General features: G+C 49.7%; 1 protein-coding gene across 4 annotated transcripts in view; it reads left to right on the top strand.

The window, feature by feature from the left end:
- The window catches only part of TBC1D30 (TBC1 domain family member 30), an 87926-nt gene extending 84047 nt beyond the window's left edge, over positions 1–3879 (top strand). For 2 of the 4 annotated variants that reach the window (XM_077265203.1, XM_077265206.1), the window contains one exon: positions 1923–3857. In XM_077265203.1, coding sequence (XP_077121318.1) covers positions 1923–2674 — 752 coding nt within the window. In that variant the 3' untranslated portion in view covers positions 2675–3857. Of the gene's footprint in view, positions 1–563; positions 624–1922 lie in introns of all 4 variants that reach the window. The other 2 variants (XM_077265202.1, XM_077265204.1) reach the window with 2 other exon arrangements.
- Positions 3880–26960: the final 23081 nt, after the last annotated feature.

Below are 26960 nucleotides of genomic sequence, written 5' to 3'. Positions count from 1 at the left end.
AAACTTGCAGAAATTAGACATTTTAGACATTAATTCATTTTCGATTTGGTAGTCTGGGCTTTTAAAGGCGTGCACGGCAATACAAATACTTTTATATTTAAAATACATACATACATACATACATACATACATACATACATACATACATACATACATACATATACATTTTTTCCCCGGTTTCCAGCACACAATATGTTAAAACCAATGACGTCCTTCAAAAGTACAACTTGTCATGCAAAAAATAAGCCCTTCACATGGCCATTTTGACCAAAAAATAAAATAGTTATGGCTCTGGGAAGAAGGGGAACAAAAAACGAAAATGCAAAAACTGAACTACCTCTGGTCGTTAAGGGGTTAAACAAATGCACGCTATGTAATCAACATTTAACACATGTGGAGAGTACTGATCCTGCTCTACAAACAGACACTGCAACAATGACCTAGTTATGCATCGTTTTCCATTAAAGTGTTAATATTATAATTAATATTATATTTCTAAAATTCTATATTGTCATTGCACAATGTTACATTTTTACCTGCATGTTGTTTTTTTTCCATCATAGGACTTGAAGAACAAAACGATCCTGGGATCCCATTTGATCCTAGGGATCAGCTTAATAATGGTATTAAAAAAAGAAAATACCTATTTGGGGTTCTTGGTTCTGTTTCTAGATTTTATGACTGGTCATCCTTTGTCTGGAAACATCTTGATCATACTTGTGCAGTGACAAAATGAGTAGATATGAATTATGTTTTTCTCCTAATATATGTACAAGTCTAATTTAATTCTAGTTTATGGTACATGATTTCAAAGACAATTGCACATACTCCTCAGCCTAACATACTGAGAGGACTCCAAAGATGTTTCCACCTGTAAAGGACTACCATGCATATTTTCATTCTCTTGAATCACATACCAGCTTTTCAAATCATTTGTCACAATTCGGTTTATAAAAGTCACAACCACACCACATTTGCTCAAATATGTGATTACTTGCTGATTATTTAGAGGTTGTCCAAAGATCTAAAAAGTTATTTGGTTGTTTTGCTAGCAGAAAATAATGAAACTTCTCCTTCATTCATTTCAACACCGTCAGACAGTTTGTCCTCTGTTTTTGTTTTGGCATGTAAACGGCAAGCTTACTGTGACGCTCAGTTCATTAATAAAGCCAGCCCCCTTCTCCATCATGTGTAATGCTGGAACAGCAAAGGAGAATCACTCTTAACTAATATACTGTGCCAACAGCCAGCCTTCCTTATCATCTGCTGAAACTCAGTGCTCTGACTGTGTCGGAATAAATGGAGAGTAGGAGAAACCATGATGGCGATACTGGGTCTCAAATTGGCAGATTCTTGCCGATTTCATAGTTAAAGATTATTGTTAAGTTTAACTATCTCCTATTTGCAACACATCCAAATCCCCCTTTTATGTTCTTTCTGTATGATTGGTGGAGGGAAGTTTTGATTGAAAAAAAAGCATATTATTATGTTTAATGAAGATAATTTAACTCCTGAAAGTTGGAGTGGATAAATTATATTAGATGGTAGAGACTTCTGTACCACCTTCTTTTTTTCTGATTATATACTCAAAAATTCACTTTATTAATAGAAAATTGCCAATATACATATGTACTAGTGTTGATGGAATAGCTTCGGATAAGTGCCTACAGTTGTGACAGTCACAACATATGCATGGATAGCCCAGCAAACAGGCTCTCCATGCATGTGTTGTGAATGTCACACAGACACGGCGCTAAACAGCTGATTATCCGGAGCGCTCCAGGTAACCGGGTTACCGAGGCAGCTTTTCGGTAAGCACTATAGATATTCGGATAAGCACTTATCCGAAACTATTCGATCAACCCTAATATCTACCATAATAATTACTTTCCTTATTTGACATCCTAATACATTTGTTACAGATAAGGGACCTGTGAGCAGCATACTTCCATCACAAGTAAATCATTCCCCAGTAATAAACCATCTGCTACTTGGCAAGAAGTTGAAGCAAGTAAACAGAGCTCCTAAAAACTCAGTCATTCAGTTGCCATCCTCTAAGTCTATGATTTTATCGAGTGATGAAACCAAAGCAAAGCTGAATTCTCCATGGCGTACCCACATTCGAGTTCATAGAAAAAACATAGCAAGGGCCAAAGGCTATGGGGACACAGTCGGACTGATAGAAGAGCAGCCCGAAGTCCCTAAAGATCCGGTTGAAGCAGCTAAAGAACCCGAAGACATTGAGCATGATAGACCTCCAGTGGATAGCGGAGACAGCAGCTTAGATCGGACTGTAATGAAAGCTGATGGACACTCTCCAGAGCCTGTGTTTGAGGATGAAAATGCAAATGTTACTGTTGTGCAAAGTAAGCTGGAGACATTGGAACTGACCTCCAGTAATGAATCTACAGATATGTCTGAGGTGATTCAGAATGTTCATAGAACACCATCAGAGTCACACAATTCCTCAAGTGAGACTGGAACATTATCAAAATCCCCCAAAGGGCATGTTTTTAGCCCCTTCCCAAGTGTTAAGCCTCTTAGAAAATCTGCAGCTGCAAGGAATTTGGGGTTGTATGGGCCAAATAACAGAACCCCGACAGTAAATTTTCCACACATGAGCAGAACCTTCAACAAGCCTGCCAATGGTGCTACTGGGAGCAAAAAGCGATAACTCAACTCTAGTACTTTATTTTCAGTGTAGACTCTTTATGATTGCATTTTTCCTGTCCTTAATCTTTCAGAGCCGTCTTGGATAATGTGTCCTCACCTGACATGTTTCTTTAGAGTTGTGGTTCTATGCTTGGGTTTTAAAGTAGAATTTGGTCATAAAATTCCTCAAAAAGGGGGTTAATATGAAAATAATTAGATTTTTTGTTTCGATTATGTAATTCTCTTGCATTTTGCCAATGATTATATATTGGAATCTTTGTTGTTTGCAGTCATTCCTCCAGTGTTGAGGTTAGGACCTTCTTTACCACTGACTAAGGACGTGTGAATGGCGTAATGTAGATTACCAGCCACAGACAATGCATAGTCTTGGTGTGCTGTATATGAAAGGGTAGACAAAACAAACATTCATTCATTTCCAGTGGAACTTTTTTCTAGTTGGGATTTATATACTGTATAATTATTATTTGTATCAAGAAATTATATAAATATGGACATTTCATAGTCATTGTGATTAGCCAAATGTCAACATATGCTCAGCCCAAGTATAATCCTGTTTCCATCTTGCATATGCTTCAGTTTATGTAATTGACACTAAGGTAAGTTGTTACAGAGCAACAGAACAGTAGAATATTTATATTTTTACACAGTAATGTTCGCCATCGTGCAATCTGAATTACTGTCCTATCTATTTTGGTTTGTGTTGAGGCATCATGGTGAGAAAATGGTATTGTCCTCAAGTAAAAAGAACAGTTTTCATGTGAATGCTTCCTTTCTGCATGCTTTAATTTGCATCTTTCCTTGTCTTGTTCTTCAGAGATGTTATTAGAAAGAGATGATTTCTAGAACACAGTTGATGACCTTTGTCTTTGTTCCCATAGAAAGGTTTCACTAAAGTGGTAACTTTATTTTTGAGTTACCTGTAAATTGTCCAACTACTTGTTATGCTGATTCCCAGATACCATTTGTTCATATTTTATGTGCCAAATGCATGGTTTCTCTAGAATGGTAAAATTGCAAGGTGGGATCTAGATATGTGTTATGTATTGTCTCTTTTCCTTCTTTTCAATAATAAAGTTCTAGAATAGCATGGTCTTGGTGTAATTATAATCACAGATGCTCTTTGAGATCAGATAAATGCTCATTCTATGGATTGTTTGTTAATGGATAATAAAAATACATTGTAACCATTAAAAGTGTCTTACAATTAGTACTCGATCACGTGACTGTATTTTGGCCCAAGTGCTGTCCGTGAAAAAACAGACTGCACCTTGACCAATGTTACTCAGTATAGAACAACACAAGAACAACAGCCATAAAGATCCTAAATGAATAATTTTATTGAAACATCATTACAAAAATAACAATGAACAGGTATAAAAGCATGGGGAAATGACACTCAGGCCACGGCCGGGCCAAAAAACATGACCAGGTGTCCACGCACAGACCAGGTCAGCAGCAAAGATGCAGCATTGTAACAGATTAAATATTGCACAAGCCCATAAAAATTACAAGACCATGCTTGTCAGTGAATATTAGTATCCTGGGCAGTGCACTATTGCAAACAATAGACATATTAAGGATGTATATATTTTAGCTGCACACCCGGTGCACGCACAGAACAAATTGTGCAAGGTACTTGCCTATCAAGCGTACCAAACTATGCCTACACGTAAATATGTATATTTATATTATGGGTAGTGCAATGCTCAAATCAATTGCCATATCCAAACATACATACCTAAGCTGCACGACCGGTACACACACTGGACCACCTGGCCGAACCCCAACGCGCGTTTCGGAGCTGCCGCAACGCTCCTTCCTCAGGGGGTAAGAAAAATCATGACGAAATGTGTCTTATATAATAGTATGTGCAGGTGAACTAGCCGCACCTGAACATCAGCGGCACAGACCGCCCCCATCATGGCCGCCGGCAACAAGGAACACGCGGGGCCCCACGTGACCAAGCGTTGGACGGCAAGTGGAAGCGTTCATGCCGCAGAGCAACAGGCGCATGCGCACAAAACAAGAACATGCAAAGATGCCATATTGAAAAAGGGAAAAACAATAAGGGCACAGGAAATATGAAGCAAGGACTGGAATAACATAAGATATACAAATGAGGGCAAAAAACTAAACAAAGAATATGACACAAATATAAAAAATAAGAAGTAAACAATACAATAACAAACCAATGTATAATGACAAGTGGCACCAGACATAACATAACAATACAAAATGATAAACCCACGTAAAAAAATATACATATACACCGACATAAATACAATTTACAATAGTCAAAATAAGCATAAATGTACAACCCAACATATATATGTGCATATTACTGCTGAATGAAAAATCCAAAAATTAATATGCCCCACAGAAAAACAATACGACAAAAAATAATGAAATAATACATAATGTCCAGTATGAAAATAATAACAGCAGCCAAAACCGAATGTTGACACGTAGCCGCAAGAACGAACTTGATAGATGGATCCATACATATTCATGAATATTCCAAAGTTCAAGATTATTACAATACTAGACAGGAACAAATATGACAATGAGCACATAAAAAAGACACAGACACAATAAAAAAAACGAAAAATGTTATAAAATTGTAATAAAATCAGATGGCCGGGATATGGCACAAGAGGCCACATGATGTACAGCAAAGAAATGGATCACAAAAATGGGGCAAAGGAGATGTTCTCGTTCAGACCATCCGGATGGATGGTCCGTAGAGTCCACATCCACCTGGTTTCTAGTTGGGCCAGGCGTTTAGAAAGGGCACCCCCCCTAATACTAATGTTAAGGAGATCAATGCCTCTAACCCTCAGCAGTGTTGCATCGCAGGAGTGGAAGTCCCTGAAATGCCTAGGCAGTGTTTTAAGAGTAGTAACATCATCACATTCAGCCGCCGCCAATATACCTAGAACGTGCTCCCTTACTCTAACTTTAAGCTGTCTCGTAGTTAAACCAATGTATATCAGGCCACATGGGCACATGGCATAATATATCACGTACCTAGAGGTACATGATATATATTTTTTGATGGAATAGATCTTAGTACCATCCGAGCTAGAGAAAGTGGAGCACCGCTCGATATTGGGGCAGGCGACGCATTTGCCACAGGGTGAACATCCACTCCGCGGGACAGCACTGCTGAGGAATGTAGTCGCCGGTTGCCCAACATAGTGACTGCGAGTGAGTTGATCTTTTAAATTTTTAGCCCTCCGAAATGTAAGTGACGGACAGGCTGGAAGAAATTTCTTCAAAGTTAGATCCGCCTGCAGAATTGGCCACGCTCTCCTTAATGCTGCCCGCATATAATTATGTTGGGGATGAAAGGACGTGATAAATCTGATCTGACTGTCTCTCGTGGGCTTCGCCTTAGTCCTCCCATAGAGAAGGTCATCCCTGTCGGAAAACTTGGCTCTATGATATGCCTTTTTTAGGCTACGTGCGCTGTATCCTCGAGAGAGGAAACGCGTTCTTAATTCTTTTGCACGCGCCTCAAAATCCTGTTCATTAGAACAGATACGTCTAAGTCTTAGAAATTGACCAACAGGGATAGACCTAATCATATGGGAGGGATGGCATGATGAGGCATGCAGGAGGGAATTAGTGGCTGTAGGCTTCCTGAAAATATCAGTTTGAAGCATTCCCTCCGCATCCTTACAGATGGTAACATCCAGGAAATCAATCCTATTCTCATCACACACCGGGGTGAGACGTACATTTAGGTCATTGTTGTTTAAATCGGAAACGAATTGCGCAAGATCGATGGAAGTGCCCTGCCAGACAAAGAAGATGTCGTCGATATAGCGTGCCCACAATAGGACACGCTCAATCGACCCCTGTTTGTCTGACAGGAATATGTCCCTCTCCCACAGACCCAGGAACAGATTGGCATAGGAGGGCGCGAAGGCCGCCCCCATGGCTGTCCCCTGGATCTGTAGGTAGAAGGATCCTTTGATCGCAATGTTACTCAGTGCAGACTAGCAGTTTGTCTTTTTTCATGGACAAAATCTGCAGGTGAAAAAAATAGCAGCATGCACTAGTTTCTTCTGTAAATCGGTTGAGAATTGCCCATCCAAGTCTGGGTATGCAAAAAAAAACAAAAAAACACTATTCCATATGTATAGCAACCAATTTTTATGGGTACATTGCAATTCTGTAACTTAGAGAATGGTAAATGGTCTTGCAAATGTTTAATGGCTGCTGTAAAAAAAACACAACCTGATTTGCATACGCATTGCACACAGATGAGAAAAAATCGTCCAATTTTTCTGGTTGAAGCTGTGACGTATTTTTTTACACTGCCATGTGAAAGACCATGACTGTTGTGTAGGACTGGGCCAGCATGCTAAACTCAATAATCTTGCTCAATGGTATTTTATATTCATTTTTATCACTTACTGTAGAGCAGAATTTTACACACAGTATAATGTCCCGTCTGCTCAATACAAACAATACATCACCACAAGTTCTCCACACACAGTATTATTCCCCCCACAGCTCAACATGCACAATGTGATACCCCAGCAGCTTTTCAACACTCAGCAACATGTCCCGACAGCTCACCACAAACAGTCTGGTACCCAAGGACAATTTATGCAATGAGTGAATGTTCTCCCCATATTAGCTTGTGTTTCCTCCCTGTTTATTCCCACATTCCAAAGACCTACTGATAGGGAATTTACATAAAAAAAAGGAAAGAAGCTGTATGCCATAAAAAAACAGAAGTTTATTAGTATGTATTAAAATAACACTATAGTAAAATGTAAAATCAGTAGGGACAACAAATGCAAAAAAGATAGCCACAAAAAAGGAAACCGTGCCAGTGTAAAGTACTGATTGCACAATAAATCACAATCCCATAACGTTGCCCCAGATCCAAAATCATGTGCCGTACAAAAAAACAAGCAGGTATATGTTCTGAGAAGTATGGAGCCAAAAGGGTTTTGCTTCCAGGTAGGGATGAATATCACCTTGAATAAAGTAAAACAATGCACTGAGGGTTTGACAGTGTCCAAAAAGGTACTGATAGCTGCAATACGTGTTGAAAAGACCAAATGGAAGGGATAGGTGTAACATGTATGTAAGGCACTTTACCTTAAGGCGGCTGTGGGACCCCGACGCGCGTTTCGTGTGTAGCTTTGTCCAGGGGAAGCGTACCTTTTTGGAAACTGTCAAACCTCAGTGCATTGTTTTACTTTATTCAAAGTAATATTGATCCCTACCTGGAAGCAAAACCCTTTTGCTCCATACTTCTCAGAACATACTGTATATACCTGCTTATTTTTTGTACTGCACATGATTTTGGGTCTGGGGCAACGTTATGGGAATGTGATTTATTGTGCAATCAGCACTTTACACTGGCACGGTTTCCTTTTTGTGGCTGTCTTTTTTTGCATTTGTTGTCCCTATTGATTTTACATTTTACTATAATGTTATTTTAATACATACTAATAAACTTATGATTTTTTATGGCATACAGCTTCTTTCCCCCTTTTTTTAATGTACATAGTATGGAAGTGCCAATGATTTAGGCAGTAATACATTTGGATGATAGGGAATTTAGATGGTGAGCCACAAAGGAGACAGAGAGGCTGATATAAGTAAGTAAAATAGAATGTAATGTCTGTCACTGTAAACTTGTTTACTGTAAACGATATCTATAACTCTGTATGTAACCCCTTTCTCATGTACATAACCATGGAATTAATGGTGCTATATAAATAATAATAATAACTAGATGGGTATTTCCTGAAGGAACTACAGATAGTGCTTTGGAATGGTGCCCGGGCTGCCCCTGCAAGACTTTCACACTTGGGTGCCCCTCAGGCGCTGGTTTGGTAGTTGTAGCCCCTCAGGGTTGAGGCCACTCTGGGTCCGATTTGGTGGGCCGGGTCACTCTGGGTCCGATTTGGTGGGCCGGGTCACTCTGGGTCCGATTTGGTGGGCCGGGTCACTCTGGGTCCGATTTGGTGGCCCGGGTCACTCTGGGTCCGATTTGGTGGCCCGGGTCACTTTGGGTCCGATTTGGTGGCCCGGGTCACACTGGGTCCGATTTGGTGGCCCGGGTCACTCTGGGTCCGATTTGGTGGCCCGGGTCACTCTGGGTCCGATTTGGTGGCCTGGGTCACTCTGGGTCCGATTTGGTGGCCCGGGTCACTCTGGGTCCGATTTGGTGGCCCGGGTCACTCTGGGTCCGATATGGTGGGCCGGGTCACTCTGGGTCCGATTTGGTGGCCCGGGTCACTCTGGGTCCGATTTGGTGGCCCGGGTCACTCTGGGTCCGATTTGGTGGCCCGGGTCACTCTGGGTCCGATTTGGTGGCCCGGGTCACTCTGGGTCCGATTTGGTGGCCCGGGTCACTCTGACTGACAGCAGGATAAGGGAATGGCTGATAACAGAGAATAGACTGACAGCAGGACAAGGGAATGGCTGATAACAGAGAGAATAGACTGACAGCACGACAGGGGAATAGCTGATAACAGAGAGAAATAGACTGACAGCAGGACGGGGAATGGCTGATAACAGAGAGAAATAGACTGACAGCAGGACAGGGGAATGGCTGATAACAGAGAAAAAGACTGACAGCAGGATGGGGGAATGGCTGATAACAGAGAGAATAGACTGACAGCAGGACGGGGAATGGCTGATAACAGGGAGAATAGACTGACAGCAGGACAGGGGAATGGCTGATAACAGAGAGAAATAGATGGGTATTTCCTGAATGAACAATAGATAGTGCTTTGAAATTGTGCTGTGCTATCACTTTAAGAGCTGATATTATCTGCCAAAACTGTTCTGGTGTGGTCATGTACAGTTCGCAGGCGTTGGCATAGTAACTGGGCCTGACTGCGCATATCAATGAGCTAATCAGCCAGGTGGCAGGTACATTTCAAATTGCCTCAGAAACCCGGCCATTATAACCTATGGGAAAATTTCCCTATTGAAATGCATTACAATGAGGGGAAAAAACATTTTCAAATGCAAATTGCCCCAAAACTACAAATCCGATCGACACGAAAAATACTTAGCACACCTCTTGGGGACGCTGGCTTCGAAATGACACCTCACTGGAGTCTGTGAGTGAAGCGGTTCGGGCCGCATTACGTGCGGACTGAATAATAACTAGATGGGTATTTCCTGAAGGAACTACAGATAGTGCTTTGGAATGGTGCCCGGGCTGCCCCTGCAAGACTTTCACACTTGGGTGCCCCTCAGGCACTGGTTTGGTAGTTGTAGCCCCTCAGGGTTGAGGCCACTCTGGGTCCGATTTGGTGGGCCGGGTCACTCTGGGTCCGATTTGGTGGGCCGGGTCACTCTGGGTCCGATTTGGTGGGCCGGGTCACTCTGGGTCCGATTTTGTGGGCCGGGTCACTCTGGGTCCGATTTGGTGGGCCGGGTCACTCTGGGTCCGATTTGGTGGGCCGGGTCACTCTGGGTCCGATTTGGTGGACCGGGTCACTCTGGGTCCGACTTGGTGGCCCGGGTCACTCTGGGTCCGACTTGGTGGCCCGGGTCACTCTGGATCCGACTTGGTGGCCCGGGGTCACTCTGGGTCCGACTTGGTGGCCCGGGTCACTCTGGGTCCGACTTGGTGGCCCGGGTCACTCTGGGTCCGATTTGGTGGCCCGGGTCACTCTGGGTCCGATTTGGTGGCCCGGGTCACTCTGGGTCCGATTTGGTGGCCCGGGTCACTCTGGGTCCGATCTGGTGGCCCGGGTCACTCTGGGTCAGATTTGGTGGCCCGGGTCACTCTGGGTCCGATTTGGTGGCCCGGGTCACTCTGGGTCCGATTTGGTGGCCCGGGTCACTCTGGGTCCGATTTGGTGGCCCGGGTCACTCTGGGTCCGATTTGGTGGCCCGGGTCACTCTGGGTCCGATTTGGTGGCCCGGGTCACTCTGGGTCCGATTTGGTGGCCCGGGTCACTCTGGGTCCGATTTGGTGGCCCGGGTCACTCTGACTGACAGCAGGACAAGGGAATGGCTGATAACAGAGAGAAATAGACTGACAGCAGGACAGGGGAATGGCTGATAACAGAGAAATAGACTGACAGCAGGATGGGGGAATGGCTGATAACAGAGAGAATAGACTGACAGCAGGACGGGGAATGGCTGATAACAGAGAATAGACTGACAGCAGGACAGGGGAATGGCTGATAACTGAGAGAAATAGACTGACAGCACGACGGGAATAGCTGATAACAGAGAGAAATAGACTGACAGCAGGACAGGGGAATGGCTGATAACAGAGAAAAAGACTGACAGCAGGATGGGGGAATGGCTGATAACAGAGAGAATAGACTGACAGCAGGACGGGGAATGGCTGATAACAGGGAGAATAGACTGACAGCAGGACAGGGGAATGGCTGATAACAGAGAGAAATAGATGGGTATTTCCTGAATGAACTATAGATAGTGCTTTGGAATGGTGCCCGGGCTGCCCCTGCAAGACTTTCACACTTGGGTGCCCCTCAGGCGCTGGTTTGGTAGTTGTAGCCTCTCAGGGTTGAGGCCACTCTGGGTCCGATTTGGCGGGCGGCGCCGCTCTGGGTTCGATTTGGCGGGCGGCGCCGCTCTGGGTCCGATTTGGCGGGCGGCGCCGCTCTGGGTCCGATTTGGCGGGCGGCGCCACTCTGGGTCTGATTTGGCGGGCGGCGCCACTCTGGGTCCGATTTGGCGGGCGGCGTCACTCTGGGTCCGATTTGGCGGGCGGCGCCACTCTGGGTCCGATTTGGCAAGAGGGGGCACTCTGGTCCGATTTGGTGGGCTGGGTCTGATTTGGTGAGCGGGGCAATAATTATAAGACTACAGATAGTGTTTTGGAATTGTGCTCTACTGTCACTTTAAGAGCGGACATTATCTGACAAAACTTGTGACCTGGTGGGCTGGTAGAGTTTATAGGCGTTGGCATAGTAACTGGGTCTCACTGCGCATATCAATGAGCTAATCAGCCAGGTGGCAGTTATTATTAGAAATTGCCTCAGAAATCAGGCCCATTATAAACGTATTGGAAAATTTCCCTGTTGAAACGCATTGAGACACTTTTTTCAAACGCAAATTGCGCCAAAACTACAAATCCGATCGACACGAAAAATACTTAGCACACCTCTCAGGGACGCTGGCTTCGAAATGACACCTCACTGGAGTCTGAGAGTTTAGCGGTTCGGGCCGCATTACGTGCGGACTGAATAATAATAAGAATAATAACTAGATGGGTATTTCCTGAAGGAACTACAGATAGTGCTTTGGAATGGTGCCCGGGCTGCCCCTGCAAGACTTTCACACTTGGGTGCCCCTCAGGCGCTGGTTTGGTAGTTGTAGCCCCTCAGGGTTGAGGCCACTCTGGGTCCGATTTGGTGGGCCGGGTCACTCTGGGTCCGATTTGGTGGGCCGGGTCACTCTGGGTCCGATTTGGTGGCCCGGGTCACTCTGGGTCCGATTTGGTGGCCCAGGTCACTCTGGGTCCGATTTGGTGGCCCGGGTCACTCTGGGTCCGATTTGGTGGCCCGGGTCACTCTGGGTCCGATTTGGTGGCCCGGGTCACTCTGGGTCCGATTTGGTGGCCCGGGTCACTCTGGGTCCGATTTGGTGGCCCGGGTCACTCTGGGTCCGATTTGGTGGCCCGGGTCACTCTGGGTCCGATTTGGTGGCCCGGGTCACTCTGGGTCCGATTTGGTGGCCCGGGTCACTCTGGGTCCGATTTAGTGGCCCGGGTCACTCTGGGTCCGATTTGGTGGCCCGGGTCACTCTGGGTCCGATTTGGTGGCCCGGGTCACTCTGGGTCCGATTTGGTGGCCCGGGTCACTCTGGGTTCGATTTGGTGGCCCGGGTCACTCTGGGTCCGATTTGGTGGGCCGGGTCACTCTGGGTCCGATTTGGTGGCCCGGGTCACTCTGGGTCCGAGTTGGTGGCCCGGGTCACTCTGGGTCCGATTTGGCGGGCGGCGTCACTCTGGGTCCGAGTTGGTGGCCCGGGTCACTCTGGGTCCGATTTGGCGGGCGGCGCCACTCTGGGTCCGATTTGGCGGGCGGCGCCACTCTGGGTCCGATTTGGCGGGCGGCGCCACTCTGGGTCCGATTTGGCGGGCTGGGTCCGATTTGGTGAGCGGGGCAATAATTATAATAAGACTATAGATAGTGCTTTGAAATTGTGCTGTGCTATCACTTTAAGAGCTGATATTATCTGCCAAAACTGTCCTGCTAGGGTCATGTACAGTTCGCAGGCGTTGGCATAGTAACTGGGCCTGACTGAGCATATCAATGAGCTAATCAGCCAGGTGGCAGGTACATTTCAAATTGCCTCAGAAACCCGGCCATTATAACCTATGTGAAAATTTCCCTATTGAAAAGCATTACAATGAGGGGAAAAAACATTTTCAAACGCAAATTGCGCCAAAACTACAAATCCGATCGACACGAAAAATACTTAGCACACCTCTTGGGGACGCTGGCTTCGAAATGACACCTCACTGGAGTCTGTGAGTGAAGCGGTTCGGGCCGCATTACGTGCGGACTGAATAATAATAAGAACTAGATGGGTATTTCCTGAAGGAACTACAGATAGTGCTTTGGAATGGTGCCCGGGCTGCCCCTGCAAGACTTTCACACTTGGGTGCCCCTCAGGCGGTCCGATTTGGTAGGCGGAGTCACTCTGGGTCTGATTTGGTGGGTTGGGTCAATCTGGGTCAGATTTGGTGGGCAGGGTCACTCTGGGTCCGATTTGGCGGGCGGGGTCACTCTGGATCCGATTTGGCGGGCGGGGCCACTCTGGGTCCGATTTGGCGGGCGGGGCCACTCTGGGTCCGATTTGGCGGGCGGCGCCACTCTGGGTCCGATTTGGCGGGCGGCGCCACTCTGGGTCCGATTTGGTGAGCGGGGTCACTCTGGGTCCAATTTGGTGGGCGGGGTCACTCTGGGTCCGATTTGGTGGGCGGGGTCACTCTGGGACCGATTTGGTGGGCGGGGCACCTCTGGGTCCGATTTGGTGGGCGGGGCACCTCTGGGTCCAATTTGGTGGGCGGGGTCACTCTGGGTCCGATTTGGTGGGCGGGGTCACTCTGGGTCCGATTCGGTGGGCGGGGCACCTCAGGGTCCGATTTGGTGGGCGGAGCCACTCTGGGTCCGATTTGGTGGGCGGGGCACCTCAGAGTCCGATTTGGTGGGCGGGGTCACTCTGGGTCCGATTTGGTGGGAGTGGTCACTCTGGGTCCGATTTGGTGGGCGGGGCACCTCAGGGTCCGATTTGGTGGGTGGAGCCACTCTGGGTCCGATTTGGTGGGCGGGGCACCTCAGGGACCGATTTGGTGGGCGGGGTCACTCAGGGTCCGATTTGGTGGACGGGGTCATTCAGGGTCCGATTTGTTGGGCGAGGTCACTTTGGGTTCGATTTGGTGGGCCGGGTCACTCTAGGTCCGATTTGGTGGGCGGGGTCACTCTGGGTCCGATTTGGTGGGCAGGGTCACTCTGGGACCGATTTGGTGGGCGGGGTCACTCTGGGACCGACTTGGTGGTCGCGGCACCTCAGGGTCTGATTTGGGGGGCGGGGCCACTCTGGGTCCGATTTGGTGGGCGGGGTCACTCTGGGTCCGATTTGGGGGGCGGGGCCACTCGGGGTCAGGTTTGGGGGGCGGGGCCACTCGGTGCACTTTTCACCCACGGGGTTGGGGTGCACTTACTTTTCACACATGGGACCAGAGGGTGTCATAGTCACTTTATTCTGATGTTTGACTTTGATAAATGATCATGTCTTAAAATGGACACCGCACATTTGCATAGCTGCCATCTTTGGAAGGTTAAGTTGGGGGTAATGGAAAGTTTGCCATTATTTCCTATGGGAAATTATTTTTTTTTTAAATGTAATTTTTTTAAAAACTACAAATCGGATCGACACGAAAAATACTTAGCACACCTCTCGTGGACGCTGGCTTCGAAATGACGCCTCAATGAAGTCTGTGCGTGCAGCGGTTTGGGCCGCATTAATTGCGGAAAAAAACTGAATAATAATAAGTTTACCACGCTCGGATTACAATAATAATACTAGATGGGTATTTCCTGAAGGAACTACAGATAGTGCTTTGGAATGGTGCCCGGGCTGCCCCTGCAAGACTTTGACACTTGGGTGCCCCTCAGGCGGTCCGATTTGGTGGGTTGGGTCAATCTGGGTCTGATTTTGTGGGCGGGGTAAATCTAGGTCCGATTCGGTGGGCGGGGTCACTTTTGGTCCGATTCTGTGGGCGCGGCCACTCTGGGTCCGATTCGGTGGGCGGAGCCACTCTGGGTCCGATTTGGTGGGCGGGGCACCTTAGGGACCAATTTGGTGGGTGGGGTCACTCGGTCCGATTTGGTGGGCTGGGCACCTCAGGGTCTGATTTGGTGGGCTGGGCACCTCAGGGTCCGATTTGGTGGGTGGGGTCACTCTGGGTCCGATTTGGTGGGCGGGGTCACTCTGGGCCCGATTTGGTGGAAGGGGTCACTCTGGGTCCGATTTGGTGGAAGGGGTCACTCTGGGTCTGATTTGGTGGAAGGGGTCACTCTGGGTCCGATTTGGTGGGCGGAGCCACTGGGTCCGATTTGGTGGGCGGGGTCACTCTGGGTCTGATTTAGGGGGCGGGGTCACTCTGGGTCCGATTTGGTGGGCCGGGCCCCTCGGGGTCCGATTTGGTGGGCCGGGCCTCTCGGGTTCCGAATTGGTGAGCGGGGTAATCTACTATCTAATTGTCTAAGGGCACTTCCGTCTTTCTGTCTCACAACACCGCTACGTCATCATCTCGTGAGACCGCAATGCACTCTTGGGACCGGAGCGCGCAACAAGCATCGGGTACCGGCCACTCCAGGTGCAACAAGCATCGTGTACCGGCCGCTCTAGGAGGTGCAACAACCATCAGATACCGGCCGCTCCAGGAGGTGAGTATGTAACTTTTTTATTTTAATTCTTTTTTTTTTTTAACAGGGATATGCAGTATACTATGTGACTGGACAATATACTACGTGACTGGGCAGTATAACTACGTGGCTCTGCGCTGTATACTGCGTGGCTCTGTGCTGTATACTGCGTGGCTCTGCGCTGTATACTACGCGGCTCTGCGCTGTGTACTGCGTGGCTCTGCGCTGTGTACTGCACGGCTCTGCGCTGTGTACTGCGCGGCTCTGCACTGTGTACTGCGCGTTCTGCGCTGTATACTGCGCGGCTCTGCGCTGTATACTGCGCAGCTCTGCGCTGTATACTGCGCAGCTCTGCGCTTTGTACTGCGCGGCTCTGCGCTATATACTGCGTGGCTCTTCGCTGTATACTACGCGGCTCTGCGCTGTGTACTGCGCGGCTCTGCGCTGTGTACTGCGCGGCTCTGCGCTGTGTACTGCGCGGCTCTGCGCTGTGTACTGCACGGCTCTGCGCGGTATACTGCGCGGCTCTGCGCTTTATACTGTGCGGCTCTGCGCTCTGTACTGCACGGCTCTGCGCTGTCTACTGCGCGGCTCTGCGCTGTGTACTGCTCGGCTCTGCGCTGTGTACTGCGCGGCTCTCCGCTTTATACTGCGCGGCTCTGCGCTTTATACTGCGCGGCTTTGCGCTGTGTACTGCATGGCTCTGCGCTGTGTACTGCGCGGCTCTGCGCTGTGTACTGCATGGCTCTGCGCTTTATACTGCGCAGCTCTGCGCTGTGTACTGCACGGCTCTGCGCTGTGTACTGCACGGCTCTGCGCTGTGTACTGCGCGGCTCTGCGCTTTATACTGCGCGGCTCTGCGCTGTGTACTGCACGGCTCTGCGCTGTGTACTGCGCGGCTCTGCGCTGTGTACTGCGCGGCTCTGCGCTTTATACTGCGCGGCTCTGCGCTTTATACTGCGCGGCTCTGCACTGTGTACTGCGCGGCTCTGCGCTGTGTACTGCGCGGCTCTGCGCTGTGTACTGCACGGCTCTGCGCTTTATACTGCGCGGCTCTGCGCTGTGTACTGCACGGCTCTGCGCTGTGTACTGCGCGGCTCTGCGCTGTGTACTGCACGGCTCTGCGCTTTAAACTGCGCGGCTCTGCGCTGTGTACTGCACGGCTCTGCGCTGTGTACTGCGCGGCTCTGCGCTGTGTACTGCGCGGCTCTGCGCTTTATACTGCGCGGCTCTGCGCTGTGTACTGCGCGGCTCTGCGCTGTGTACTGCGCGGCTCTGCGCTGGGTACTGCACGGCTCTGCGCTGTGTACTGCGCGGCTCTGCGCTGTGTACTGCACGGCTCTGCGCTTTATACTGCGCGGCTCTGCGCTGTGTACTGCACGGCTCTGCGCTGTGTACTGCGCGGCTCTGCGCTGTGTACTGCACGGCTCTGCGCTTTAAACTGCGCGGCTCTGCGCTGTGTACTGCACGGCTCTGCGCTGTGTACTGCGCGGCTCTGCGCTGTGTACTGCGCGGCTCTGCGCTTTATACTGCGCGGCTCTGCGCTGTGTACTGCACGGCTCTGCGCTGTGTACTGCGCGGCTCTGCGCTGTGTACTGCGCGGCTCTGCGCTGTGTACTGCACGGCTATGCGCTTTATACTGCGCGGCTCTGCGCTGTGTACTGCACGGCTCTGCGCTGTGTACTGCGCGGCTCTGCGCTGTGTACTGCACGGCTCTGCGCTTTATACTGCGCGGTTCTGCGCTGTGTACTGCACGGCTCTGCGCTGTGTACTGCGCGGCTCTGCGCTGTGTACTGCGTGGCTCTGCGCTTTATACTGCGCGGCTCTGCGCTGTGTACTGCGCGGCTCTGCGCTGTGTACTGCACGGCTCTGCGCTTTATACTGCGCGGCTCTGCGCTGTGTACTGCACGGCTCTGCGCTGTGTACTGCGCGGCTCTGCGCTGTGTACTGCGCGGCTCTGCGCTGTGTACTGCACGGCTCTGCGCTTTATACTGCGCGGCTCTGCGCTGTGTACTGCACGGCTCTGTGCTGTGTACTGCGCGGCTCTGCGCTGTGTACTGCGCGGCTCTGCGCTGTGTACTGTGCGGCTCTGCGCTTTATACTGCGCGGCTCTGCGCTGTGTACTGCGCGGCTCTGCGCTGTGTACTGCGCGGCTCTGCGCTGTGTACTGCACGGCTCTGCACTGTATACTGCGTGGCTGTGCAATATACTACGTGGACATGCATTATCTAGAATACCCGATGAGTTAGAATCGGGCCACAGTCTAATAATCATAAGACTACGGATAGTGGTTTGGAATTGTGCTGTACTGTCACTTTAAGAGCTGATATTATCTGACAAAACTTGTGACCTGGTGAGCTGATGTAGACTTCATAGGCGTTGGCATAGTAACTGTGTCTGACTGCGCATATCAATGAGCTAATCAGCCAGGTGGCAGTTATTTTTAGAAATTGCCTCAGAATCCAGCCCATTATAAACGTATAGGAAAATTTCTCCATTGAAACGCATTGAAAGACTTTTTTCAAACACAAATTGCGCAAAAACTACAAATCCGATCGACACGAAAAATACTTAGCACACCTCTCAGGAACGCTGGCTTCGAAATGACACCTCACTGGAGTCTGTGAGTTTAGCGGTTCGGGCCGCATTACGTGCGGACTGAATAATAAGAATAAGAAGAAGTTTACCACGGTGGAATAACAGTATAGTGCTTTGTTCCAAAGCACTATAACTAGATGGGTATTTCCTGAAGGAACTACATAGTGCTTTGGAATGGTGCCCGGGCTGCCCCTGCAAGACTTTCACACTTGGGTGCCCCTCAGGCGGTCCGATTTGGTGGGTTGGGTCAATCTGGGTCTGATTTTGTGGGCGGGGTAAATCTAGGTCCGATTCGGTGGGCGGGGTCACTTTTGGTCCGATTCTGTGGGCGCGGCCACTCTGGGTCTGATTCGGTGGGCGGAGCAACTCTGGGTCCGATTTGGTGGGCGGGGCACCTTAGGGACCAATTTGGTGGGTGGGGTCACTCGGTCCGATTTGGTGGGCTGGGCACCTCAGGGTCTGATTTGGTGGGCTGGGCACCTCAGGGTCCGATTTGGTGGGTGGGGTCACTCTGGGTCCGATTTGGTGGGCGGGGTCACTCTGGGCCCGATTTGGTGGAAGGGGTCACTCTGGGTCCGATTTGGTGGAAGGGGTCACTCTGGGTCTGATTTGGTGGAAGGGGTCACTCTGGGTCCGATTTGGTGGGCGGAGCCACTCTGGGTCCGATTTGGTGGGCGGGGTCACTCTGGGTCTGATTTAGGGGGCGGGGTCACTCTGGGTCCGATTTGGTGGGCCGGGCCCCTCGGGGTCCGATTTGGTGGGCCGGGCCTCTCGGGTTCCGAATTGGTGAGCGGGGTAATCTACTATCTAATTATCTAAGGGCACTTCCGTCTTTCTGTCTCACAACACCGCTACGTCATCATCTCGTGAGACCGCAATGCACTCTTGGGACCGGAGCGCGCAACAAGCATCGGGTACCGGCCACTCCAGGTGCAACAAGCATCGTGTACCGGCCGCTCTAGGAGGTGCAACAACCATCACATACCGGCCGCTCCAGGAAGTGAGTATGTAACTTTTTTATTTTAATTCTTTTTTTTTTTTAACAGGGATATGCAGTATACTATGTGACTGGACAATATACTACGTGACTGGGCAGTATAACTACGTGGCTCTGCGCTGTATACTGCGTGGCTCTGTGCTGTATACTGCGTGGCTCTGCGCTGTATACTACGCGGCTCTGCGCTGTATACTACGCGGCTCTGCGCTGTATACTGCGTGGCTCTGCGCTGTGTACTGCGCGGCTCTGCGCTGTGTACTGCACGGCTCTGCGCTGTGTACTGCGCGGCTCTGCGCTATATACTGCGTGGCTCTTCGCTGTATACTACGCGGCTCTGCGCTGTGTACTGCGCGGCTCTGCGCTGTGTACTGCGCGTGTCCGTGCTGTGTACTGCGCGTGTCTGCGCTGTATACTGCGGGGCTCTGTACTGTATACTGCGGGGCTCTGCGCTGTATACTACGCGGCTCAGCGCTGTATACTGCGCGGCTCTGCGCTGCATACTGCGTGGCTCAGCGCTGTATACTGCGCGGCTCTGCGCTGCATACTGCGTGGCTCTACGCTGCGTACTGCGCGGCTCTGCGCTGTATACTGGGTGGCTCTGCGCTGTGTACTGCGCGGCTCTGTGCTGTGCACTGTGCGGCTCTGCACTGTGTACTGCGCGGCTCTGCGCTGTGTACTGCGCGGCTCTGCGCTTTATACTGTGCGGCTCTGCGCTCTGTACTGCGCGGCTCTGCGCTGTGTACTGCGCAGCTCTGCGCTGTATACTGCGCGGCTCTGCGCTGTGTACTGCGCGGCTCTGCGCTGTGTACTGCGCGGCTCTGCGCTGTGTACTGCTCGGCTCTGCGCTGTGTACTGCGCGGCTCTGCGCTGTGTACTGCGCGGCTCTGCGCTATGTACTGCGCGGCTCTGCGCTGTGTACTGCACGGCTCTGCGCGGTATACTGCGCGGCTCTGCGCTGTGTACTGCACGGCTCTGCGCTGTGTACTGCGCGGCTCTGCGCTGTGTACTGCGCGGCTCTGCGCTTTATACTGCGCGGCTCTGCGCTTTATACTGCGCGGCTCTGTGCTGTGTACTGCGCGGCTCTGCGCTGTGTACTGCGCGGCTCTGCGCTGTGTACTGCACGGCTCTGCGCTGTGTACTGCACGGCTCTGCGCTGTGTACTGCGCGGCTCTGCGCTGTGTACTGCACGGCTCTGCGCTTTAAACTGCGCGGCTCTGCGCTGTGTACTGCACGGCTCTGCGCTGTGTACTGCGCGGCTCTGCGCTGTGTACTGCGCGGCTCTGCGCTTTATACTGCGCGGCTCTGCGCTGTGTACTGCGCGGCTCTGCGCTGTGTACTGCACGGCTCTGCGCTTTATACTGCGCGGCTCTGCGCTGTGTACTGCACGGCTCTGCGCTGTGTACTGCGCGGCTCTGCGCTGTGTACTGCACGGCTCTGCGCTTTATACTGCGCGGCTCTGCGCTGTGTACTGCACGGCTCTGCGCTGTGTACTGCGCGGCTCTGCGCTGTGTACTGCGCGGCTCTGCGCTTTATACTGCGCGGCTCTGCGCTGTGTACTGCGCGGCTGTGCGCTGTGTACTGCGCGGCTCTGCGCTGTGTACTGCACGGCTCTGCACTGTATACTGCGTGGCTGTGCAATATACTACGTGGACATGCATATTCTAGAATACCCGATGAGTTAGAATCGGGCCACAGTCTAATAATCATAAGACTACGGATAGTGGTTTGGAATTGTGCTGTACTGTCACTTTAAGAGCTGATATTATCTGACAAAACTTGTGACCTGGTGAGCTGATGTAGATTTCATAGGCGTTGGCATAGTAACTGTGTCTGACTGCGCATATCAATGAGCTAATCAGCCAGGTGGCAGTTATTTTTAGAAATTGCCTCAGAAACCAGCCCATTATAAACGTATAGGAAAATTTCTCCATTGAAACGCATTGAAAGACTTTTTTCAAACACAAATTGCGCAAAAACTACAAATCCGATCGACACGAAAAATACTTAGCACACCTCTCAGGAACGCTGGCTTCGAAATGACACCTCACTGGAGTCTGTGAGTTTAGCGGTTCGGGCCGCATTACGTGCGGACTGAATAATAAGAATAAGAAGAAGTTTACCACGGTGGAATAACAGTATAGTGCTTTGTTCCAAAGCACTATAATAAGAATAATAAGAAGAAGTTATCCACGGTGGAATAACAGTATAGTGCTTTGTTCCAAAGCACTATAATAACTAGATGGGTATTTCCTGAAGGAACTACAGATAGTGCTTTGGAATGGTGCCCGGGCTGCCCCTGCAAGACTTTCACACTTGGGTGCCCCTCAGGCGCTGGTTTGGTAGTTGTAGCCCCTCAGGGATGAGGCCACTCCGGGTCCGATTTGGTGGGCGGGGTCACTCTGGGTCCGATTTGGTGGCCCAGGTCACTCTGGGTCCCATTTGGTGGGCCGGCTCACTCTGGGTCCGATTTGGTGGGCCGGCTCACTCTGGGTCCGATTTGGTGGGCCGGCTCACTCTGGGTCCGATTTGGTGGGCCGGCTCACTTTGGGTCCGATTTGGTGGGCCGGCTCACTCTGGGTCCGATTTGGTGGGCCGGGTCACTCTGGGTCCGATTTGGTGGCCCGGGTCACTCTGGGTCCGATTTGGTGGCCCGGGTCACTCTGGGTCCGATTTGCTGGCCCGGGTCACTCTGGGTCCGATTTGGTGGCCCGGGTCACTCTGGGTCCGATTTGGTGGCCCGGGTCACTCTGGGTCCGATTTGGTGGGCCGGGTCACTCTGACTGACAGCAGGACAAGGGAATGGCTGATAACAAAGAGAAATAGACTGATAGCAGGACGGGGATTGGCTGATAACAGAGAGAAATAGACTGACAGCAGGACAGGGGAATGGCTGATAACAGAGAAATAGACTGACAGCAGGATGGGGGAATGGCTGATAACAGAGAATAGACTGACAGCAGGACAGGGGAATGGCTGATAACTGAGAGAAATAGACTGACAGCAGTACGGGGAATGGCTGATAACAGAGAGAATAATTGCGGGAAAAAAGCCTAATAAGAATAAATAGACTGACAGCAGGACAGGGGAATGGCTGATAACCGAGAGTAGCTGATATTATCTGACTGACAAAACCTGTTTCCTAGTGGGCTCGTAGGCATTGGCATAGTAACTGCGTCTGACTGCGCATATCAATGAGCTAATCAGCCAGGTGGCAGTTTTGAAATTGCCTCAGAAATCAGGCCATTATACCATATGAGGAAATTTCCCTATTGAAATGCATTGAGCAATGCTTTCCAATGGGGGGAAAACAATTTTCAAACGCAAATTGCGCCAAAACTACAAATCCGATCGACACGAAAAATACTTAGCACACCTCTCGTGGACGCTGGCTTCGAAATGACACCTCACTGGAGTCTGTGCGTTTAGCGGTTCGGGCCGCATTAATTGCGGAAAAAAGCCTAATAATAATAATAATAACTAGATAGGTATTTCCTGAAGGAACTACAGAGAGTGCTTTGGAATGGTGCCCGGGTTGCCCCAGCAAGACTTTCGCACTTGGGTGCCCCTCAGGCGCTGTTTTGTTAACTGTAGCCACTCTGGGTCCGATTTGGCGGGCGGCGCCACTCTGGGTCCGATTTGGTGGGCGGCGCCACTCCGGGTCCGATTTGGCGGGCGGCGCCACTCCGGGTCCGATTTGGCGGGCGGCGCCACTCCGGGTCCGATTTGGCGGGCGGCGCCACTCCGGGTCCGATTTGGCGGGCGGCGCCACTCCGGGTCCGATTTGGCGGGCGGCGCCACTCCGGGTCCGATTTGGCGGGCGGCGCCACTCTGGGTCCGATTTGGCGGGCGGGGCCCCTCGGGGTCCGATTTTTTGGGCGGGGCCCCTCGGGGTCTGATTTTTTGGGCGGGGTCCGATTTGGTGGGCCGGGTCACTCTGGGTCCGATTTGGTGGCCCGGGTCACTCTGGGGCCGATTTGGTGGGCCAGGCCACTCTGGGTCCGATTTGGTGGCCCGGGCCACTCTGGGTCTGATTTGGTGGCCCGGGTCACTCTGGGTCCGATTTGGTGGCCCGGGTCACTCTGGGTCCGATTTGGTGGCCCGGGTCACTCTGGGTCCGATTTGGTGGGCCGGTTCACTCTGGGTCCGGTTTGGTGGGCCGGGTCACTCTGGGTCCGATTTGGTGGGCCGGGTCACTCTGGGTCCGATTTGGTGGGCCGGGTCACTCTGGGTCTGATTTGGTGGGCCGGGTCACTCTGGGTCCGATTTGGTGGGCCGGGTCACTCTGACTGACAGCAGGATAAGGGAATAGCTGATAACAGAGAATAGACTGACAGCAGGACAAGGGCATGGCTGATAACAGAGAGAATAGACTGACAGCAGGACAGGGGAATTGCTGATAACAAAGAGAAATAGACTGACAGCAGGACGAGGAATGGCTGATAACAGAGAGAATAGACTGACAGCAGGACAGGGGAATGGCTGATAACAGAGAAAAATAGACTGACAGCAGGACGGGGAATGGCTGATAACAGAGAGAATAGACTGACAGCAGGACAGGGGAATTGCTGATAACAAAGAGAAATAGACTGACAGCAGGACGAGGAATGGCTGATAACAGAGAGAATAGACTGACAGCAGTACGGGGAATGGCTGATAACAGAGAGAAATAGACTGACAGCAGGACGGGGAATGGCTGATAACAGAGAGAATAGACTGACAGCAGGACGGGGAATGGCTGATAACAGAGAGAATAGACTGACAGCAGGACAGGGGAATGGCTGATAACAGAGAGAAATAGACTGACAGCAGTACGGGGAATGGCTGATAACAGAGAGAAGTAGATGGGTATTTCCTGAAGGAACTACAGATAGTGCTTTGGAATGGTGCCCGGGTTGCCCCAGCAAGACTTTCACACTTGGGTGCCCCTCAGGCGCTGGTTTGGTAGTTGTAGCCACTCTGGGTCCGATTTGGTGGGTGGGGCCCCTCAGGGGCCGATTTGGTGGGCGCTGTATACTGCGCGGCTCTGCGCTGTATGCTGCGCGGCTCTGCGCTGTATGCTGCGGGGCTCTGCGCTGTATACTGCGGGGCTCTGCGCTGTATACTGCGGGGCTCTGCGCTGTATGCTGCGGGGCTCTGCGCTGTATACTGTAATAATAATAAGACTACAGATAGTGCTTTGAAATTGTGCTGTGCTGTCACTTTAAGAGCTGATATTATCTGACAAAACTGTGACCTGGTGGAGTTGGTAGGCGTTGGCATAGTAACTGTGTCTGACTGCGCATATCAATGAGCTAATCAGCCAGGTGGCATTTGGCAGTTAAGTTATTTTTAGAAATTGCCTCAGAAACCAGCCCATTTTAAACGTATAGGAACATTTCCCTATTGAAATGCATTGAAACAATGCTTTCCAATGGGGGGAAAACAATTTTGAAACGCAAATTGCGCCAAAACTACAAATCCGATCGACACGAAAAATACTTAGCACACCTCTCGTGGACGCTGGCTTCGAAATGACACCTCACTGGAGTCTGTGCGTTTAGCGGTTCGGGCCGCATTAATTGCGGAAAAAAGCCTAATAATAATAATAATAACTAGATGGGCATTTCCTGAAGGAAATACATGGTGCTTGAACAGCGCTGCCAGCTGCCAATGAACCTCAGGAGCAAGTCTGGCATGCAGGGCCCTGCCCCTGGGAATCCAATTTGGCCCCTTGGTAGCCACTTTGATGTGCGGGGCCCCTTGTTAGCAACTTTGGCCCCTTGGTAGCCATTTTGGCATGCAGGAATCCTTGGTAGCCACTTTGGAGCACACAGTCTCTCGGTAGCCACTTTGGCCACATCCTCTTATATACAGACATCACTCCTCTATACAGACACCACTCCTATATACAGATACAACTCCTACATACAGACATCCCTCTATATACAGACACCACTACCATATACAGAGATCCCTCTATATTCAGATACCACTCCTATATACAGACATCCCTCTATATACAGACACCACTACAATATAGAAGACATCCTTCTATATACAGACACCACTCCTATATACAGACATCCCACTATATACAGACATCCCCCTATATACAGACACCACTCCTATATACAGACATCTCTCCTATATACAGACATCCCTCTATATACAGACATCTCTCCCTTATACAGACATCCCCCTATATACAGACACCACTTCTATATAAAGACATCCCTCTATATACAGACACCACTCCTATATACAGACACCACTCTTATATGCAGGCACCTCTCCTATATACAGATATCCCTCTATATACAGACACCTCTCCTATATACAGACATCCCTCTATATACAGACACCACTTCTATATACAGACATCCCTTTTTATACAGACAGCACTCCTATATACAGACATCCCTCTTTATACAGACACCACTCCTATATACAGACATCCCTCTATATACAGACACCACTCCTATATACAGACATCCCCTATATACAGACACCACTCCTATATACAGACATCCCTCTATATACAGACACCACTCCTATACACAGACATCCCTCTATATACAGACACCACTCCTATGTACAGACATCCCTCTATATACAGACACCACTCCTATATACAGACATCCCTCTATATACAGACACCACTCCTATATACAGACATCCCCTATATAAAGACACCACTCTTATATACAGACATCCCTCTGTATACAGACACCACTCCTATATACAGACATCCCTCTATATACAGACACCACTCCTATATACAGACATCCCTCTATATACAGACATATCTCCTATATTCAGACATCCCCCTATATAGAGACACCACTCCTATAAACAGACATCCCTCTATATACAGACAACACTCCTATATACAGACATCCCTCTATATACAGACACCACTCCTATATACAGACATCCCTCTATATACAGACACCACTCCTATATACAGACATCCCTCTATATACAGACACCACTACTATATACAGACATCCCCCTATATACAGACACCACTCCTATATACAGACATACCCCTATATACAGACACCACTCCTATACACAGACATCCCTATATATACAGACATCTCTCCTATATTCAGACATCCCCCTATATACAGACACCACTCCTATATACAGACATCCCACTATATACAGACACCACTCCTATATACAGACATCCCTCTATATACAGACATCTCTCCTATATACAGACATCCCTCTATATACAGACACCACTCCTATATACAGACATCCCCCTATATACAGACACCACTCCTATATACAGACATCCCCCTATATACAGACACCACTCCTATATACAGACATCCCTCTATATACAGGCACCACTCCTATATACAGACATCCCTCTATATACAGATACCACTCCTATATACAGACATCCCTCTATATACAGACACCACTCCTATATACAGAAATCCCCCTATATACAGACACCACTCCTATATACAGATATTCCCCTATATACAGACACCACTCCTATACACAGACATCCCTATATATGCAGACATCTCTCCTATATTCAGACATCCCCCTATATACAGACACCACTCCTATATACAGACATCCCTCTATATACAGACACCACTCCTATATACAGACATCCCTCTATATACAGACACCACTCCTATATTCAGACATCCCCCTATATACAGACACCACTCCTATATACAGACATCCCTCTATATACAGACACCACTCCTATATACAGACATCCCACTATATACAGACACCACTCCTATATACAGACATCCCTCTATATACAGACATCTCTCCTA

Source organism: Ranitomeya variabilis, chromosome 5 (genome assembly GCF_051348905.1).
Source record: "Ranitomeya variabilis isolate aRanVar5 chromosome 5, aRanVar5.hap1, whole genome shotgun sequence".
Classification (NCBI taxonomy): Eukaryota; Metazoa; Chordata; class Amphibia; order Anura; family Dendrobatidae; genus Ranitomeya; species Ranitomeya variabilis.
This window is presented reverse-complemented; position numbering and strand designations above follow the sequence as displayed.